Source organism: Manis pentadactyla, chromosome 2, assembly GCF_030020395.1.
Source record: "Manis pentadactyla isolate mManPen7 chromosome 2, mManPen7.hap1, whole genome shotgun sequence".
Classification (NCBI taxonomy): Eukaryota; Metazoa; Chordata; class Mammalia; order Pholidota; family Manidae; genus Manis; species Manis pentadactyla.
The window spans coordinates 42,602,249-42,623,608 of NC_080020.1; the positions used below are offsets into that span (position 1 = coordinate 42,602,249).

The following is a 21,360-nucleotide window of genomic DNA, read 5'->3' on the forward strand; positions in this document are numbered from 1 at the left end:
ATAAGCACCACCTACGTTAGCTGTGAGCATCACTAACATTGCCAGGATTCCTTTCTCCTATTTTCTTGGGTGCATTTTGGGGGCCAGCCCTCTCAAAGCGTCACCCATATAGAAACCTGAAGGTGTGCATCCTACACATCTCAGAGGTGGTAGCAGGGCCCGTGACCGATTACGGGACTGGAGAGGGGACACACCGAGTTTTGGCAGAGCAAAGCCGTGCCTTCCAGCTTTCTGCCCCTTTCATTCCACCCTGCTCTTGAATTCTCATCAGAGGCCTCTGTAGGCCAGGAAGAAACACTTCATTTGTAAGTGGGTTATGTCCCTCCAGTCTTCAAGAAAAGTCTGAAATGGGTGGCAATAAAAACAGAGGACAACCTACAATGGCAAAGGATGGAATGTGGGGGAAGAGCACTGGGCTGTGAGCTGGGAGACATGGGGTCCAGCCCTGGTCCCACACCCACCCAATGGCTTGGCTGCAGCATTCTCTTCTTGCTCCCACCCCGAGAAGCCACATTCCTGTCATACCTTCGTGTAATTCCTCTTGTGCACATGCCCATCTTCACTGAGGGCCTCTGTCCAGGGAATTGATATTCTCCCTGCCTAGAAAGTCCTTCACCCCCAGTCCTACTTAGGTCACTCCTACCGGCTTCTCAGACTCAGCCTTAGGGGCAGAAATTAAGAGCAGTGATTCTGAGAGCAGTCTTGGTTCAAATCCCGACTTTACTCTCTAAAGGTTGTGTCACTTTCAGAAAGCTATTCAATCTTGCTAAACCTGTTTCCTCATCTGGGAAATGGGGTGAATAGTGGTATATTCTTTGTAGGGCTTGTGTGAAAAGTGAATATGCTAATATAACTAGAGCATTGAGATGAGTGTGCAGTGGGCAGCCAAGGTTTAATGCCTGATGATTGTATTTTTCTTTCAGAAAGCCTTTTGATGGCTCAAACTGGGTTCCATGCATATCACATCTGCTGCTGTCACATCTATCACCCTGTTTTGAAGTTGCTTGTTTCCTTGACCATTTCTCCTATGCAACTGTGAGCTCCCTGAGGGCAGGAACTGTGTTTCATTCACTAGTTTTCTCCCCAGTATTTAGCATATCATTTAACTCAGAGTAGGCCTACAGGAAAGGAGGAATAAGTAAATGATCTTGGGCAAGTCATTAAGCTTTTCTGAATCTGTCTCCTTATAAATGAGAGGTTTGGACAGGATCACTTCTAAGACTCACTCCTCATTTCTAAGATCGATTATTCAGCTTTTTTTTTTTTGGTGGCACCAAAGGTCCAAACCAAGACCATAGTTTGGAGGTAACAAGGAGTCATCTCTTGGCTCACAAGAATTGTCTGATGTCTAACAGCTGGTCAAAATGGAAGAGGTTGTCTGGGAAGGGAGTGAGCTCTTGGTCTTTAAAGGTAATCAAGCAGGAGGAAATGGGGCTTTTTGCAGAAATGTTGTAGGGAGGGTCCATGCAATCAGTACAGTAGCGGAGAACAGGCCCACGTGCGCAAACAGCAAGCACAGTCTTACTTCAGGAACTAGGAGCTAAAAATACTGAGGATGATTAATGATAATCCCACTTGCTTTCTCCTGAGCACACCCTGGTGTAGCCTTTCCAGGGCTGATTCCAGGTGGCCCTCCTGTGGCGGGGGCTGGGGAGTGACAGTCGGGAGCGTACATGCACACAAGACGTGTGTCTCCATGTGGGACAAAGATCAGGGACACCACAGGCCCCTGATGAAGGGCTAGAATGCCCGTGAGAATGCTCGCCTCTAGCTATTTTAGATGAGGAGTGAAGGAGGAAAAGCATATTTCACACACTGTTTTGTACTCAGGGCTCTCTGAGCACCCTCCTGTCTCTGAAATGTATTCACACGCACCCACTAGCACATACACGTGCACACACACTCGTAATCGCCTGGTCTTCCTGCGTCCCGGGACCCCTTCTGGCCTTCGTCTATGGCTGAACCTTGGTGCTCACTCTCCTCCCCACCCCACATTGGCACCATCCCTGGGTCTCTGCCATTTCTGAAGTTTTAATCAAAATAATAAAATCTTTTAGAAATGAGAAAAGAAAATACAAATGCTCAAAAGCAGCTGCAGATATTGCAATCCTGATTTCAAAAAAGCCTATCTTTTCCCCAACCCCCTAAGTTGTAAATATGTTATGGTCTTCCTTTATCTTCAACTTTGCCTTCATGTATTACAGAATTACTGCACATGAACAGTTAGCCAGCAGTTTTTCATTGTCCATGTTCCCTTATAGCCCTCCTTCATAGTTGTACATGTTTGTAAGTTATGACTGTAATGTATATACAGATGAGGTTTATTTTTCCACAGAACACTATGTGGTGAGCACTTAACCATACTGCCTCTAGGTTTCTCTGTCACTGTTTTCATGTTTACCTCCTTTAATAATTGCACATCGTTGGCTGGTTGCTTTATGCTTTCCTTACACATTTGCCCACTGTGGCACTTGTGCATAATATTTAAAGTGTAGGTTAAAAATAACAGTGCAACCAAGATCTTAATGCAGAGACTCTTTCCCTCACTTCGGATTATTCCTCAGCATAAATTCCTAGATGTACAATTTCTGGGAGAAAAGAAATATCATAAAAGAAATGTAGCCCATAAACATTTTTATTTTTCCTGAATTGGTCCTTATGCAGAAAATGGTTGCTCCCCACTGAGGTAGATGGTTGGAATGAGGGCCTCTAAGACCTCTTTTATCTACAAGCTCCCATGATTCTAAAACGATGACGCTAAAAGCCTGCTAATTCTTAATTCAAGAAGCAAGCGCAAGCATGTTGAATGTTTGTGTGTACCCCTGATGGAAGCAGTAGTTCTGGAGTGGGACAAACAAGGTGGTGGGAAGGAGAAAACCCTGGTGATGTCCACCCTACCACCTGGCAGACAGACAGATGGACAGGCAAGCATTCTCTCTCTCTTTCATGCGTTGAGTTGCCCCAACCAGAACTAATTATAATTAAAAGCATATGCATAAAGATTCCCATTAAAATTGGGAAGTCCCACCTGCTGGCAGCAAACCCATGCACAGAACTGGAAGGCCGGGATGGGGGACAATAGGTTGGGACTGAGGTGGGGGTGGTGGGAGGGGAGCGGGTCCAGCCTCGGCCAGTGGGATGAGCCCATCTCCCATTATGCTCAACTGGAAACTGGGAAATGCTTTTGCTGATGTTTCCATTCTCAAACTCCCCAGAGAAGGTGGATAATAAATAAGTGACAATAACAGATTGCACACTGTCAGCATGGGTACTTCTTTGCCCCTAGAGAATTGATTTTTAATAACAGTGCAGATGACATGTGGCAGGAGTTGTCGCTGACACCGGTGTTTTGTGGGCTTCAATAAATCACACCAGCCTGGAGGCTGCAGACTGGACTGGCTCAGTAGGTGCTGTTTCCAATTGCTATTGGGTCCCTGGAAGCATCCTGGGGCTCTGAACAAGGAGGCTGAATTCTGCAAACTCCTGACTACTGGATTGTCAGCCAGTTAATTCACTAATCTGGCCTCAGTTTTCCCATCTTCAAAGTGGGCACTATCCTCTCAATCTTACAGCACTGTTGCAAAAATTTACATGAGGCAATGGCCATGAAAAACCCATAAAAATACGGTTATCACTGTTATAGTAATAGTAGGCCAGAAAGGCAAGAGGTTGATAGGTTTGGGGGAAGAATATCTGGCATCTCTGTTCTCACGGAAATATCAAAGGATCCTCCTTTGCCCATAAAGTAGGTACAAGATGAGAAGGCACAAAAATTGGGTGACAGTCAGGCCTAGGGTTGTGGCATTGGGGTGCCATTCCTGCTCCTGTAAGCTCTGATGTGGGAACAGTAATAACAAATGAGTATTTATCAAATGCTTACAGGAGGCCAGGACTGGGCTAAGTGCTTTACATTCAGTATCTCATTTAATCCTCGTAAGACCTGGTTAGGCTCTTACCATCTGATTTTATGGATGAGAAGACACAGCTGGGGAGGGACAGAGGCAAGCTAGAAAGTGGGCACTCTCCCGGGCCATGTCACCTCTGCTTGAGCTCATCTCCCTCAATGGGCCACCCCCACCCACGTGTAGGCAAGGCCAGCCAGATGTCACTGGGTGACAAGGGGCCAGGCGTGGCGGCTGTAGACCACACAACCCTGTCTAAGGGCTGCTCTGCCATGCAGGAGGGCAGAGGAATGGCCAGGTCTCTCCATTTTCCAAGAGAGTATAGAAATTAAGACTTACATGAGAAATCTCTGATAGGTAGATGTTGGCAACTTACTGAAACTCAGTTTTTTCAAAGATATTCTTTGTGGCAACTCTGTAATTGCTAACTAAAAGCTGTCTGTGAGCTGGACGGGGACCCTGGGCCTCAGCTTGGGAGCGCTGATGTATGAGCGTGGTTTCCTCGCAAAGGTTCAGTGTTAGCATTGCTCCTCTGAAGCCAGAGGGACCAACTGTGAAATAGCCATCCTCCAAATGGCAGCTGCATGCCGAACCCTGTGTATGGCTAGGGTGCAGAATACACCTGCACATCCTAATCCTTGTGAGGGGGTTGCTATTGATCCCCTTTTGTACCTAAAGAGGCAGAAACTCAGAGGGCTTAGTGATCTGCTCCAGGTCACACATGCAGTAGTGAGCCTGAATTGGCAATGTCTGCCTCTCTGCCCCACCAGGCCAGGAAGAGTGCCGGGCTGGGGAGGGATGTATAGGGAGTGGGCTCTGAGCAAAGGAGAATGGGGAGTAGGAGTGCCAGGATGGGCTGCTGTTACCAGGGAGGTGTAAGTTGAACCCAGGGCTCTGGGGTACTCACAGCACGCGGAGAGACCGGAGCCCATTGAAGGCGTGGATGGGGATGCATCGCAGCTGGTTGTAGCTCAGGATCCTGAGGAAACAGACACATGTGCCCTGTTGGCTATTCCAATCACAGCTACTCATGGGTGCATTGTCCACACTGTGGACCAGTCAAAGCAAATGGTCTCTTTATCTTTCCAATTTTAATATACTGATGAAAAGAATCCTAACAATAAATGGAAAAGAAACATCTCCCACCACTCCAGGGAGCTCGCTGGCTTCGTTTTGCCACTTCCTCCCACGTTCCATGGCAGGGAGGCCTCCTAACCAGCTTTGTCATCACCTTCCTTTATTGTCAAATGGTGATGCTCACGACATGCAGAGCTAATGGGAAGTAAATGGGTCTGAGCAAAATGTAATTGTGTGGGGAAACCCTCTAGTGGGAAAGAAAATTCACAAATCACAGAAGGCACTCCAAAGAGGGCCTTGTTCAGAAGTAATTAGGCTCCAATTCCTCTCTAACTGCCTAGACAGTGGAGTTCTGATCTACTTTATTTTCCTTTTGATGATTAAGGTCTTCCCTCTGCAGAGGCAGCCACAGCCCTGAGCATCACTAGGGGAGAGAACTTAGGCCTGGGGGCACGGGGCAAAGCCAGCCACAGAGCACTTGCCACCAGGCCCATGGGAACACAGCACACCCTGTACTCACAGGGTGGACAGCTGAGACATGTTCCTGAAGGTGTGATTGGTCAGCACGCCAATGCTGTTGTTGCTCAGGTCACTAGGAGAAGGAAAACAGAGGGTCACACTTTACTGTTGGTTGCACCTGAAGGTCATTCCCAACGCTCACATATGCCTGCCTGCCTGCCATCCATCCATCCACCCACCCAGCCACCTACCATCCACCCACCCATCCATCCACCCATCTACCCATCCATCCATCCATCCACTTACCATCCATACACCCACCTGCTCACCTACCTACCTTTCATCCAAATGTTCATCTTTTTCACTCAAGATTTACTCAGTCATTGAAGCAATTGTTCATTCATTTGTCCATTCATTCAGCTGTTCAGTCATTCCATTAGAAGTATGTTCATTCACTTCATTATCCCAGCAAAGCATAACACCTAAGTCTCTCCTTATTCTATGCCACCCCTCCCTGCCCCAGTCACTGTTCCTCTACTCTCTCCCTTTCCTCTGGCACTCACTTATTCTATTTTATTACATTATTTCCTAGAGGGAATAAGGTTGGTGTGTAGCCCTTTGCCAACTTCCTCTTCTCTTCAGGGATCAATATGCCCAGCAGTGGTTTTTAATAGTTGCTGCACATTAGTCTCGCCTGGAGAGCTTTTACATCCTCTAAGATCTGTGTTCTGTGCCCAGATATTCTGATTTATAAATCAGATATTCTGATGGAATTGGTCTGGGATGGGCTTGAGCATCAGTATTAAAACACACACACAAGCAAACCCACTGAAGCTGAGACCTCGGTCGAGAGTGGGGGTTCTCACTGGGAGCACTTTTGCTCCCCAGAGACGTTTGGCAACATCCGGAGACATTCTTGGTTGTCACTGGCGGGGGAGGCGTGCTGCCGGCATCTAGTGCATAGGGTGCTGTTAAACATCCCACGACAGCCCACCCAACAGAGAATTATCTGGTCCCAAATGTCCAGAGTGCAGAGGTTGAGGAAGCCTTACCTAGAGGCTGGTTTTGGGGCACCTAGGAAGCCAGGCTGTGTAAGGCAACAAGTGGCTTTTGCTGCTCTTCCTCAGTGGCCCCCTGCCCCCTTCCCAAGCTGTTCCCTCTGAAAGAACTCTCATCTCCCCTCCGTGGACTGGCTCCCAGCTCCTCAGTGGACAGGACATATGACCTGTCACTGACCACTTGCCCAAGGAACTGTTTTGCACCCTTTGGGTCCCCTCTTGATAAGGCAGTGAGGCTGTTGAGGGACAAAGCTCATGGACCACCCAGCTCCCTGGGCCCTGCCTGTGCCCAGCAGTCTTGCTCCCCATCTGGGATTTTTCCTGAGTCTTGGTAGACCTGGAGCCAGTAGCGGTTACTACCTGAAGGTACCTCAGTTTGAACCATTTATTTGGAGCATTTTTTGGGCACTAAAGAAGGAAGAAGAAATGCTCATTTATGCTGTTGGCAAACCTAAGTGCAGCCACAACTTCCAAGAAATTGGAAACTGAGGAGTCTCAGGAACTTAATCGGGACCCCAGAAGGTCAGAGGCTCCCTGCCTACACCAAGTCGAGGAGAAGTGACGTGGGTGGCCAGTGATGGCATTTCTGGGCATTTCTGCACGTGGTTCTCCCAGGAAGACCTGGCTCGTCAGACTGGTCCGCTCCTCCCAGCTGCCTCTGCGGGCTCTGCCAGAGCAGGCTCTGTGCACAGTGCTGAGCCTGCCCCACTGTCCTCCCTCACCCTCCACAGCCCCTCAGGACAGAAAACGAAGTGTCCCACGTGTGGCCAGTTCCTTACATTAGTGTCAGGTGTCGGAGGGCGGACAGCTCCCTGGGCACGGCTGTTAAGTGGTTTCCTTCCAGGTACCTGAAAGAGAGGTGTGGAGTGACACTCGGCAGAGACACTGTGCATGCTGTCCTTTTCTCAGAGACGCCTCCCTGACTGTCCAGGCAAGGTGGGGGCCCTGTTTTACTCTCTCACAGCTCTTTCTCTGCCTGCAAAGCACATACTATATTTGTCATTTAAAATCATTTGTGTGCTTATTCAACTAATGACATTTCTCCCCACTAGACTGCTAAGTCTCAGGACGGCGGGGCTCTTGTCTAAAATTGTCCAGTGTTGGGTCCCTCAAGACTGTACAGAGATGTACATGGTAGGTGTTAAAGAAGTATTTGTTCAATAAATAAATACCCACATTGTACCCGGCCCTCACAATATGCTTGGTGGCAGGGATACGCAGTTGAGGAAATAGAACTTCAGAGATTAATCAAGAACACTTGCCCAAGGCCACATGGCGAGCGAGGATGCGAAGCCAGGTCTCTGGCTGTGCTCCTATCGCAGTTCATATGGCCTCTACTCAACACTCAGACGGCGTGGGAAGCGGGGCCACAATGCATCCCCAGAACCCTAACTCAGTGTTGAGTATCTGGAAACTGAGGAAACAGGCATGTTCCTGTAGCGCTGTGCTATGGATGGTTCCCAGCAGGGAAGCCACACGTGGGAGGGGACATGGGTTCAGAATGAGGGGGCACCAACAGATGGACACTCCTTCTGGATGGGCAAAGGCTCGCTGGACCTCAGGGTCTGGCCCTCACCTGTTCATCTAGGATGAGAAAAATTCCTGGGACACTTGAGTGTGGTGGAAGACGAGAGAACAAAGTCTCTTTTCCATCATGAATTACTGAAGTTATTTCTACCCTCAAGAGGCAACATAGGCCAATTCATTCAGTCCCACTCTTACTGTAAACCTCTTTCCCTAGGCTTCTTGCTGCTCTCAGGATGAAATTGCAAAACCTTAAGAAGGCTTACCACACCTGTTCTGACCTCCTGGGCGAGTTTCCCTTGATATCAGGCCCCCATGGCTTCGCTCTCAGAGCAGTCAACATCCAGCCACTGCAGTCCATTGGCACAACACCTGCCTTAAGCTCAATGAGGGCAGACCACCCTAGGTCGATCTTTCTTTAGTCCAGTGTTTCCCAAATTTTAATCACACATAAATCACCTGGAATCTGGCTAAAAAGATTCTGACCCAGCAGGTCTCCTGACAGGTCAGAGACTGCATTTCTAACTGGCTTCTGAGTGACAGTGGGATCTGCCAGTCTGCGTGCAGACAGATGACCTGGCTGACTGGACCAGCCACAAGATGATGAACTAAGATGAAATGGGTAAAACCAGGATCCTGGGAAGTTTGTCAATGACCAACTCAGGCTTAGCTTTAAGGGCAAGTTGGAATGGATATTACGTTAAACTAAGGCCAAGTGACTTTATTTCTATGGCTGGTCCCTGGGGACTCCCATGGCACAGAACACCAGACAGGATCCCACACGGCCTTAGCTCGCCATGGCATGGTGGAATAACCTCCCTTTGGTCCTCAAGCCGTGGTTGTGTGCCTGTTTTGTGCCAAGAGCTATGCTAGATGCTGGAGGAGATAGAGAGATGAAGCGGACTCCATATCTGCCTTCAGGGGGCTTGAGCATCTGGCTTGAAATTCAGTCACACACACACTTCGATCATGGCCTCCAGCAGAGGAGCTAAGAGAAACATATTCACTGATGCATTTGTTTATTCAGGCAGAAATTTCATTAAGCAACTGCAATGTGCCAGGTACTGTATATACTGGTGAATAAGGGAGGCAGGATGCCTGCTTTCTGGCATTTAAAAATCTAATGTGGGGGCACGTGGGGAGGGAGAGGACACATGCACATAAAGTGACATAAATTACAAATTGTGATGGATGCTATAAGGAGAGGAACAAGGAGCTGTGATGGAGAAGGCCAAGGGGCTTGCTGCAGAAAGATGCAGTGGAGCAGGAGACATCTGAGATGGAAGGAGCAGGGGAGGAGGGAGAAGCCGGCAAGAGCGAGGCCTGTGGAGGGCCCTGAACTTGAGCACGGACGCAGGCAACAATGTTCAGGGAGGTGGAAGTCAGGTGGGTGAGCGGAGGACAGTGGGAGATGGGGCGGAGCACCCCGAGGCTTTGGGGGTCAGTTTATGCCAAGTGCCGTGAGCAGCATGACGGCAGACAGGTGCAGGGGGCTGGTGTCGTGCAGAGCTTCCTGAACGCCTCTCATCTGCATTCAACCTTCTGCCCTGCCCTGAGTGCCAGGCTGTAGGGCACTCACACTGGCCCTAGGCCTCAACACTGGCGGGGGCTCAGCTGGTAGTGGGGAGGAGCAAGCGTGGAGGGGAGTGGGGGGAGGCTTCCAGCTTTCTTGGCTGGGCAGGGAGGCTCTGTAGGGGAGGTGGCATTCCGGGGTCTGTGCAGGCTGAAGGAGGGGAGGACAGCCAGGCTGCGTGCTCACCTTCCTGCTCGCCTGCAGCAAGTGAGGAAGGAAGCCTGGGGGCAGGAGGGGTGAGTGGGCAGGGCCGGTGGGGAGGCACTGGTCTAGAGGGTATCTCTGCTGGCCTGACTGGAGGCTAATTCACCCTGAGGGAGCCTCGGAAGGAGTGCTGCCTCAGACCTGCAGTACGTCTCCTGCTCTCCACTATGCTCTCCACTATGCCGCTCACTCTCTCTCTCAATGACTTGCTATGACTACCCAGCAAACCTGAGGCATCAGAGATGAAACCCAGGTAAGACACCAAAACCCCTAGTGTCCTTCTGGGGTATTTCTCGAAGGCCCCAGACCAGCCCATCTGAGGGCAGGTTGGTAGCCTGGGCTTGCAGTGTGACTTGTGACAAGTTACTTAACCTCACAGACAACTCGGGGACAAGGGCGACTGCAAAACAAGCAAGCAACTCAGCAGCCTTTCCTGAGGCCTACGTTCCGGGGCCATGGGACAGAGAGACTCCGGGCTGGGAGTTGATCTTCTGGAGCTGGGAGCATATTTTGCTGGGTATTTTGTCCATTTTGTTGATGAGCATACTGAGGCTCAGAGAGGTCAGTCAGTCCAGGAGCCAGGCTCTAAACTCAGACTTGTTGGACTCAGTGCCTGAAAAGTCAACCCTATATGATTTGCCCTTCCACTTAGAGCTCCTTACTTTCACTCTCAGTCACCTCAGTCCCAGGAAGATATACTCGCTATTCAATTTACTTGTTTCTCTCATTCCCACTGGACTGTAAGCTGCATGTCGCAGGAATTTTTGCTGATTCCATTTCTGCTACATCTCCAGTGCCTAATATAATGCTTAGTAAGAGTAGGGATACAAATATTTTTTGAGTGAATGAATGAATGAATGTATATAGAGAAGGACTGTTCACAGAGCCCTGGGTTAAAAACCAAAACCTCCAGTGGTCTCAAGGAATACCACGTGCCTGGCCCACAAACACCTGTGGGGAGGCTGTGCTCTGTAAATGTGTTTGCTGAATAGTTGAGTAAACTGCATAAATGACCACTCGAGTTTAGGGATGCCAATGTCTTCCTCATCGGAGACAGGGAGGTTCAGGGGGCAACATGACACAGATGCTTCTGGAGCCTCTGGGCCCAGTGGGCTGTTCTCCTGGGCTCTAGCCTGGCTTTGATCAGTGCTATCCTGATGCTGACTGGAGTAGCTGCTCTCCCTGCTTAAAATCCTTCTCTGGCTTCTACTGCTTGTTAGAGAAAGGCTACGCAATTCCTGCCCAAATTCTGCCAAGTTTTCTGTGGTCTGCCCCATCTCAGGGTGCCCCAGAGCAGCAGACCAATAGGGGATACACACACACACACACACACACACACACACACACACACACACACACACACACACACACAGAGAACCGCATGTAAATATAAATATATATATACACACACACATATATAAATGTGTATACACATATATAAGTATACACACACACACACACACACACAGAGAATTTAAGGAAGGAATGCCAGCAAGCTGCAAAGTCAAGCAGGATTTCTGTGCTATAGTCTTGAGGCAGAATTCCCTCCAGGAAACTTCAGTTTTTGTTCTTAAGGACTTCAGTGGATCATATGAGGCCCATCTCTACATTATCCTTGGTAATCGCCTTTACTTAAAAAGTCAACTGATTGTAGGTGTTAATTGTACCTACAAAATACCTTCCCAGCAACATGTAGCTGGGTAACACAGCCTGGCCAAGTTGACACATAAAATTAACAGCCACAGTCCCTGCCTCCTTCTCTGGTTCATTTTACAACAAAGTCCCCTTTCACCTCTGATTCCACCAATCTTAGCCCTCCCCAGATGCCCCCCACTCCTTTTGGAGGGGCAGGTCTTTGCACACACTAGCCCCTCTTCTTCCTCTTTGCCTAGTTAACTCAGACAGAGTCCTCCATCTCCACTCGAGCATCACTTCCCAAATATCTCCCATGCCCATTGTAACATGACAGGTTCCCAAAACCTTCGGTACATTTTCTTCATAGCATTTAACCCCATGGTAACAGACATCTGTATGTAGTGTGATTCTGTGATTAATGGGGCCGAATCGTGTCTGTTTTCCTCACTGCAGCATCCCAGCACACTAGCTGGCAACCAGAGATGCTCAGGCAACATCATCCCTACGATGAAAAGCCCAGGATTCCCCAGGTGGAGCTGCATTTGACACTGCGGAGCTGAGTGGGAGCTGCTAGGGAGCTCCTTTAAGTGCAGACATCCCTGGCGACTTGGCATTGAAGCTCTGAAGATGCAGAATCAAAACGTTTTACTTCAGAGATGCAGATGCGGTTGTGTGGAAAAGCATTCTTTGTAAAAAATCCCTTCATGGAAACTCTGAACTCCAAAGTTGCCTGTAGCCTGCAGCCCAGATCCCAGAGGGACGCTTTCAGAAGACTGCACTCTTGCCCTGCCAGCCTTAGAACTACCAGAGCATTTCTACTGGGTCAACTTTGGTGTTGATCTGCATTTAAATGATCCGTTTCAGCCCAGCGCAAGCACACGAGGACATGTCTGCTTTGCATGAAAATCCACAGAGCTCTGTCAAACGCATTTTCCCTAGTTCTGTTTTGAGGTCTGTGGTGCTGACGAGTGCCCCACAAAGAACCCTTGGACCTGCTGAGCAGCGAAGGAGGAGGGCAACTACCTTCCAGGAGCAACCCCTCTGGGCCAGGATTGCCAGCCGGGAGTTGGGGTTATGCAGGAGCAGTTCAGAAGTCAGACGGCCCAGCCTTACATCCTGGCTCCACTAGTCAGTGCTGTGTAACATTGGGCAAGTTACTTAACGTCTCTGAGCTTGTGTTTCTTCTGTAAAATGAGGCTTATAATGATCAGCACCTTGCAGTGATTATGAAGATTAAATGAGTCTCTCTGGAAAGCTCTTGGAGCAGTGCTTGGTACACTAGTGTTCAATAATTTTGAATAAATATACATGTATGTAAAAATATACACCTATATGCACATATATCTCCATCCAATAATACATATGATTACTGAACGACAGATAATGATCTTTTTTGTTTATTTTCTATTCTTATTCCAGAATAATATTTCTAAAATGAGAATCGGATCATGTCACTTTCCTGCTTAAAAGTCCCCCTAGCTCCTGCATTTCTCCTGGGATAAAGAGTCAGCCCTCACCATGGCCTACAAGAACTTAACATACCCTTCTTAAGTTTTACATACCCTTCTCACCACATTCTTTTCCATTCTAGATGCTCCAGCTCATGGTCTTCCTGGTTTCCTGATCTTTCCACCCTGGGGTCTTTGCAAAACATGCTCTTTCTACTCATTTCCCCCCTTTACTTTCCTGGGAAACACTATTCTACTTCCTACCTGAAATGCTTAATTTATTGGTTAACTTTCTTATTGTTTTCCTCCTTGAAGTTCCTGACATCAGGGAGCTCTGTCACATTAGCTGCTGTGTGCCCAGCTCCTGTGACATTACCTGGCGCAACAGACTGAATGAACACTTGACTGAGTGAAGGAGCCTCTCTTAGCCTGTGGCCTGTGCTCAGGCCTCCCTCAGCCCCTCCCACAGTGGCCATGACTGCACGATGGCCTAGAAGTGTCCTCTACTGAAGCCATCGGCTGAGGTCTCTGCTGGGCCAGGGCCTGTGCCAGGACTCATCGGGGCTGCTGGGCCCAGAGCCAGCTGGCTGCAGGCACGTCTGTCCCTCTCCCCGGCTGTGAGCAGAGCAAGGATGCAGCCAGCGCTGGGCAGTTGCTCTGCCGAGTGCTCTGGGGGGCCTGCACAGCAGCACTGCCAAAGCAGGCCCAGTTGCCAGGATGGACCCGGCTGGAACTGCTCACAGGGGCCTGCAGCATCATGGCCGGTGCTGGGGTTTTCTAACTGCAGGTGGCAGTTTCCAAGCAGACCCGTGGCTGTCTACAAGTCCCCACCAAGCCAGGATGCTGGGCAGAGCACACAGGCACCTGAGCCTCTGCCAAAGGGAGGCGGTGCTTTAGTGGCTAAAGGATGGGCCTTGGGGTCAGACAGACCTGGGCTCGAGTCTATCTTCTGCTGCATCTTGTCAGCGTGATCTTAAGAAATTACTCAGCCTTCCTAAGCCTCAGTTACCCCATCTGCAAAACGGGAATAATACCTGCCTTGTAGGCTTTTTGGGAGGATTAAATGAGGTCACATATGAGGAAAATCTAGCCCAGCACCCGGCACACAGTAAATGTGATGTAGAGGAAGCTGCGGGCTACACACAGGACATTCCCGTGCTTTCCTAAAGGCCAGGGCAGGCACAATTTCCTGGATTCCTTCTATCCCAGAGTACATACTGTGGTTGCCACTCACGTGTGCTTGTCACTCACTGCGTCGCCCTGCCCCTTCTCTGGCATGCATGTCTATCCCCCTAATTAGATCTAAGATGAGGAGAGAGAGTCATGTGAGCTCCTTGCTGTACCCTGGACCCTCCTCTCTAACCCTTTGGAGCTAATCAGCCCTGGGCCATGTCCCACCGTCTCCTACTCAGTGCGTTCTTGTTACCACTCCCTGCCACACTCACCCTCAAAGAGAGTGCCTCAGGCCTGTGCCCTCCTGGCCAAGCCCCATATGCACTATCAGTTTGTGTGTGTGTGTGTGTCCGTGTGTGCGCGCCAGCCTGCTTCCCATGATGTCCTCAGACCTCACACCCCAGTAGAAACCCCTCCTTCCAGCAGGGAGAGAGACACCATCCTTCCCTTCCCCTCTCCCCGGATAGTAGTGGCAGGACAACAAATGCGTGACCACGGGCCTCAGACTGGAATCAGGATGGGAGCTTCCTGTTGGGAGTGGGCTGCAGGGGCAGGTTGGTGGGTGGGAGAGCACTGTTTACTGGCGCTAGATTCTGGTTCTACTTTCTAGCCCTTAGAAGATGCAGGATTGTGGAGTTTGTCTGCAGAATCAGGAAGGCCTGATGTAAGTAAACATTTCCTTAAATGGAAACAAATTTTCAGGTTTCAGTTTTCCGGAATGGTAAGGTGCACGGCACAGCAGTGAGGGAACTTTCTTAAGATGATAAGTCCCTCAGCCTTTGCAGAGTATTTGTGCCAGGGACCTTGGGGGCTGTGATGGCCACATCTGCTTCTGCTCTGCTGGCAGGGACACTTTGTAGGTTTGCTTTTATATCAGGAACTTGAGCATCGACATCTAGCGGGTGTCTCTGTGCTCTTTGCCTATTGGTGTAATGACCTGAGTGGTTCTCAAAGTGTCATCCATGAACCCCTGGGGGTGCCCTACTTTCTTTCATGGATCTGAGGCTATAACTAGTTTTTTAATAAGACTAGAACATTGTTTTCCTTTTTCACTGTGTGAGAAAAACAGCTGGCACCTAAGTATGAATTAAGGCAGTGGCACCAAATGATATCAATGGTCACTGTATTCTTGACCTCCATTCACTTGCAAAAAAAAAAGCCAGTTTTACTTAAGAATGACCTTGTTAAAACAGTAAAAAGTCATTAATTGCATTAAACCTTGATCCTTGAGCACACAGCTTTTTAATATTCTGTGTGACAAATGGGAGGTATGCACAAAGCATTTCTCCTGCAGAAGAAGTACATTGGTTGTCTGAGGAAAAACACCTGTGTGACTGGATTACAAATTCAACTAGCCACTTTTGCCCATGACACACTACACTATTTTTACTTAAAAGAATGACCAGCAAACAAAGTTATTCAGAGATGGGTATTTAGTAGGCAATTTCTCAAAAATGAACCAGTGAGCCTGTCACTTAAAAAAATATGACAGTATTTGTTGCCAATGATAAAACTTGAGCTTCCACATAGTGATTAAAATTTTAGAAACCATATTGAGCTTCATAGCGTCCCCTTAAAGACTTTTCCAATGAGATCAGTGGTGATATTAATGGCTATGACATTCTTGGTATTATATAATGTGATGTGTCAACATTAGGAAGATCTGCCTAACTTGGTGAACCAGTATTTTCCAGATGACCAGGGCATGCTGTTACAAGATCATGCATGGGGGAATGTTCCATTCACAGTGCCAGACAGACAGACCAGTGGATGTTAATCTAACAGTGTTTGAAAGTTCACCGATATGGTTTTGGATTCCACACTGCAACTAGCCTTTAAGAACTAACCCTATGCATTTTTTGGTGTACAATCAAAGAAGACTATCCACAATTATTTGAAAAGGCTATTAAAATTTCCTCCCTTTTCCAAGTACACGTCTGTGAGAAGCTAGGTTTTCTTCTTGTACTTTACCCAAACCAATCTATCACAACAGAGTGAATGCTGAAGCAGGTATGAAAGCCCAGTTGTCTTCTACTACATTTGTAAAAGTGTAATCCCTCCCTTCTAATTAAATTTCTTTTGGTTTGTCATGTTATATTGTTGTTATCTCAAAGTGGATTAATAAATACATATTTTAAAAGTTTGTCATAGCTTTTAATATGGTAAATATCAATAGATATAACCCACCTAAACAAAGTTTTGAGAGTCCTCAGTGCTTTTGAAAAATGTAAAGGGGTCTAGAGACCCCAGAGCTCAAGAACTTCTGGAAAATTGAGAGCATGGGATTTGGGGTCAGACTAAACTGTTTTCTGATCCTGACTGGGCTGCTCACTGAAGGTGAGACGTGAGAAGTGGTGTTTACTTCTCTGGAAGCGCCTCATTACTGACAGGGGGCCAGGGGTACCATAGCCGTTCTTCAGTGGCTACTTGCAAGGACTGGATGAGCAAGTGTGAGTGAAGGGGGCCTCTGTGTGGCCCGCCTCAGCCAAGAAGAGAGACTGGAGAGGACGCACACAGCGAGAAGGACCAGCAGGGAGCTAACAGAGCGCTCACTAGAAGAAAAATCCCTCCCCGCTGGGATGGCACTGCTTTGCTCTCTCTGGGCTTGCAAAGACTCCCATACCCCGCCCTTTGGAGGAAAGCTATGTGATTTGTTTTCTTTCCTTCTCAGTGAATTAAGCTTAATTTTGTTTTGTAAGCTGGCAGCTCTGCCTGAGATAATAAATGATGCCTGAGGGAGCTGGGAAGCCAGCACTGGAAACACTGAATCTGTGCTCAGCCGATGTCCCTAAAACAGGCTTCCAAGCTGCAGTGCTCGGGGCCGCCAGCTTTCACCTTTTCTGGCATCTGTTTTAAAACCTAGGCACTCCCTCCAGCACCCCTTGGTCCCCACACACTTCTTCTCCTCTTCTGGAGACAGTTTGTGGACAGAGGTAAGCGCTGCTCCCCTTGGTGAACTTGAGGGGCCGCGTCTAGCTGGGGCAGTGCCATCATCTCCAAAGCAGGAAATCAGCTCCCCTCCCGAAGTTCTGAAGTTTACTCTATAATTACAGCCAATTATCTTTGTTATTTCAATCTGTGTTTCCTGAGATTTGGGGAAAAGCATCCGCAGGCCTGTTTCCATGGCATTTTCTTCTCTTTGTCATGTGTCACTTAGCACTCAATTAGCCCAGGAAGGACGTGTGTACCTGGGTCATTTTCAGCAGCCCCCACCCCGGCACAGCCCACTTAGGGACAGCGAGGAGCTTACTGCACTGCTTGGAATTCCCAGATTTCCAAGGGCACAACACAGATCTCCAAGGGCAGGCCCCAGCCCAGACCTGGGGCTGATGCGGACTTTTTGGTGACTATCAAAGACCTTACTTCCCTTGGACTGGCAGCCCCAGCCGCAGCTTTTCTCAGTGTCAGGAGCCATAACACACATCCGGGAATCTGTCTGCTATTTGAAGACAGTGGCACACTCAGGTTTCATCCCAGGAAGTACGGGCCCAGCTGGTCAGAGGAACACTTCCTGGAGGTGTCTGGGTTGAATTCTGTTGCTTGTGACTGTGGGCACCTCCTAAGCTGGCCAGAGGAAGGGGTGTGCTGTGGGTTGGCAGGAGTGCAAGCCTGGGGTGTGGGCAGCTGGTGGGGAGTGTCTTCCTGCTGGCGCCCTGGTTCTGTGGACTCTTCTTGCTGCTAACGGAGGGCTTTGCCCTGTGTGGCCACTCCCTTCTGGAGCACCCCCTCCCTCCTGGTCATCTACTCCTCACCCTTCAGATTTCAGCTCCAGCTTCATCTCCCCAGAAGAGCTTTCTCTCATCTCCACTCTCAGTCAAACCTCTCCATGTTAGGATGTCACAGCAACCCTGTTCCTCTATTTTGTAGCACTTTTTACAGTTGTCATCTCACATGTGCTTCTGAGATGACTGAGCAAATGTCTACCTTCCCTAGTAAACCGTGAGCCCCTGAGCATAGAGGGCACACCCATTTTGCTCCCCACTGTCTTTTCAGTGGTAGCAGAGCACCTGGCCTAGGCACCTGATAAATACACGCTGAGTGAATGAATGAGGAGCGGTGCATGGCTGGTGCTGGCCGGCTACAACCACACTGCTCCTGGGACATCCCAGGGAGGCCGCTGGGCCTATGGTACTGTCTGAGCTTCCTGGGGTGCAGAAATGAGGTCTTGCCACAATATTAAGAGCCCTTCAGGATGGGAATGGCACTTCTTTTGCTTTAAGTGGGACCTTAGAGTCCAGAGCTTGGCTCCTGGGCAGACAGTGACCAGAACTCAGAACTGAGATCTCATCTTAAGGTGGGACATGAGGATAGTATTCATAGAAGGGCTTGGTATGCCACAGTGCCTGCTGGATATGTTTTCACGATTATCCTGGGCTGTCTCTGGTGGCAGACTGACTGTTGGGAAATCTGGAAGGCAGCGAGCAGAGCAAGGGCTTGGGGGGTGGTTCAGGAAGGGAGACAAAACCCTTGCACTTATATTCTGGAGGTCAGGCACTTGTCACCTGCTGGGCAGGGGCGCTGGGAAGGAGAGTGTCTTGCTCCCAGGGCCAAGCTGACCCCTCTGGGGCTCTGCTGCCATCTTGCTGGGGTCCACTGAGTAGGGTCCCCCAGGCAGTTTTGCTTGAGACCCTAGGGATAAAGTGGGATGGATGCTCACGGTGGGACTGCAGTGTGTTCAGTGGGGTGGGGTACTTACAGTTCGGTCACGTCCTTGGGAATGCCTCTGGGGAGGGCATGGAGGCCCTTGTTGCTACATCGCACCACCGTCTCCACGCAGGCACACTGCTCGGGGCAGTGCGGGCCCAGCTGGCAGCTGCTCTCGTCATTGCCTGTGGGGAACCCCAGAGTGAGAGTGGAGGGAGACACACACTGCCAAGGGGACAGGTGAGCAAGGCCAGTTCTGGGACCAAGCTGTCTGCCGGAAAGGGAAGCCCTTGCTGTGAGCCAGAACTAGAAATAAGGAGCCTGCTGGTTTCACTGTGGTTGGAGGGGTTGGGGAATAGGGCTGCCTATCTTCTACCACATGTAATGAAAAGACCCTAAAACCTTGACGGACCAGAGTATTAGACAGGAGAGAGGTCACTGTCAGCCCCATCTGAAATAAGCCAAACTGACTAAGGAGTGCCTGGGGTAAGGGGCAGAACCTTGTCTGTCCCTTTGCTCTCTCTCCTCCCTTTCTCTACTCCTTCCACTACACAGTCCCTCTGAGGTGCTGAATATGTCCCCAGTCCCCATTTATACCTTAGCTTCAGTTCATCTACAAACCAGTTCATCCGTCTCTAGATAACCTAAAGCTGACCAAGTAAAAATAGTGCTGGCTTGAATTTATGCAAACAAATATGCCCTCTGGAATCCGGACACTCAAAGCCTTGGTTCTCCAGGTGTTCATACCCACCCCCGCCAGTAACAGGAATTTTCCAGGAGCTCATCTTAAAGTCTGTCTCTCATGAGCACATATCTGAGCCTCATGATGCAGACAGGAACACTGAGGCCCAGGCCCCCATGTACAATTGTGTAAGTTGCATACTGTACAAGGATGCCATATCATCTAATGGGCACCAGTCTCACTGTGGACATGGTAGATAAAGGTATGATACAACAGCGTTCTCAATGGCTGTAAAATATTTTGTTTTAACAAAATCAATATTTCATGACAAATTTATGACTGATGGAAGTAAAATATCTTTAAAGAGAGGCACCTTTTCTTAATTTGCACCAAGGACCCTTGTGTGCTAGCTAGCAGTGGGGCCCTCCAGAGATACAGCTGCATGCCTGAGGGCAGAGTTGAAGCAGATCTAAGGGGTGCTGCCCTTCAGTTACCTGCTGCACCTCTCCTCTCTTGTGTCTTCCTTGACTTCACAGGTACTGCCCCACCCTCAGCCTTCTCACCTTCACAGGTGAAGTCCTGAATGGCCACATCCTGGATGGGAATCTCCTTGAGGAAGAATGGCTTTTGGCACCGGGGGTTCCCGCTTACGATCCGCCTCTTCCTTAGCCACTTGCCGAGCCAGGCCAGGTGGCAGTTGCAGTTGAAGGGGTTGGACAGGAGGTTTCTGGAAGGAAGGAACCCACTGTGAGTGGTTAGCCTCTACCCTTTGACCGTGGAAGCTAGCTCCTGGGTCCAGCTCTGCAAACCTAGGGCCCAGCTCTACAGGCAGGTCAGCCCTGGGTTCAGGAGGAGAGGTCTGGGCAAGGGAATGCAGACTCTCTTCTAAAATCCAGATGCTGCCTTTGCAAGGTCTCTGCTGATTGACTTGACAGTGGTCTCCCGCCATACCCTCCCTGCTTTGCTGAGCTCCAGTTGTGCGAACTGCCTTCAATTCCTCAGCAGTACTCTGACACTCAGAGCCTCTGCACATGCTGCTCCTCTGGCTTTGGATGAATCTCTCTACTGTTTGCCTGGCTGGCTCCTCCTCATCCTTTAGTGCTCAATGACCCCTCATCTAAAGGGAAATGAAAAGTTCCACCCTGTCCCGCTGTTCTCCTGCATGCGCCTTCACTTCCTCCATAGCACCCATCAGAGCTTGTCATGACTGTCCAATGTCCGTCTCTGTCCTTGGACTGTCAGTCCCCTAAGGGCAGGGATCAGGTCTGCTTGTCTGCCGTGGTGTCTCTGGGAACTAGCGTGACATCAGCCAGGCGCTCGATCCGTATCTGCTGGATGCAATGACTGGACTGATGGCAGGGTGAAGGGGTGATAGCGGCTATTGCTTTCTGAGTGTTTCCTAGAGGACTGGCACTAGGCTAGTACTTCATAAATCCATTCTCTCATTCAGATTTGTCATAGCAGCCTGAGAATGGAGGTAACATTATTCTTATTTCACAAATGAGGAAGGGTAGGGAGGTTACATAAGTGGGCCAGACAGCCCTTGAGTGGCTGCTGCATGACATGGCAAGTATAGCTTGGGAGTCAGATATTCTGAAGACACTGTAGTCCTACCATCAGTGGCTATGTGAAGTTGGGCAAGTTCACCCTCATGTCAAAGCTGGTTCCCTTCATGCTTTGTGATTCTATACCTGTTGGCATCTGTTGTGTCTGGACTCCCAGTGTGGAGGCACCTGGGAGAAGTGACAAGTGGGCTAAATGAACGAACCCACTTGTGCTAGTTCCTAACCCGTAATCCCCTGTCTTGAAGTCACTTACTCATTCGATTCATCCATTTACTCAACACTCATATAATGAGCATTTACTTAGCACCAGGCACAGATGTAGATATTTGAGTTTGTAGCAGTGAACAAAACAGCCATATATCCCTGTCTTTCTGGAACTTATATTTTAGCTGATGGGAGACAGACAATACATAATT

General features: G+C 49.2%; 1 protein-coding gene across 2 annotated transcripts in view; it reads right to left on the reverse strand.

Annotated features, from left to right (window-relative positions):
* SLIT3 (slit guidance ligand 3) overlaps positions 1-21,360 on the reverse strand; it is a 588,416-nt gene that overhangs the window by 51,218 nt on the left and 515,838 nt on the right. For both annotated transcript variants that reach the window (XM_036884704.2, XM_036884703.2), the window contains exons 19-23: positions 19,943-20,106; positions 18,750-18,882; positions 7,276-7,344; positions 5,500-5,571; positions 4,810-4,881 (exon numbers count right to left, since the gene is read on the reverse strand). In XM_036884704.2, the coding sequence (XP_036740599.2) occupies positions 4,810-4,881; positions 5,500-5,571; positions 7,276-7,344; positions 18,750-18,882; positions 19,943-20,106 (510 nt within the window). The remainder of the gene's footprint in view (positions 1-4,809; positions 4,882-5,499; positions 5,572-7,275; positions 7,345-18,749; positions 18,883-19,942; positions 20,107-21,360) is intronic.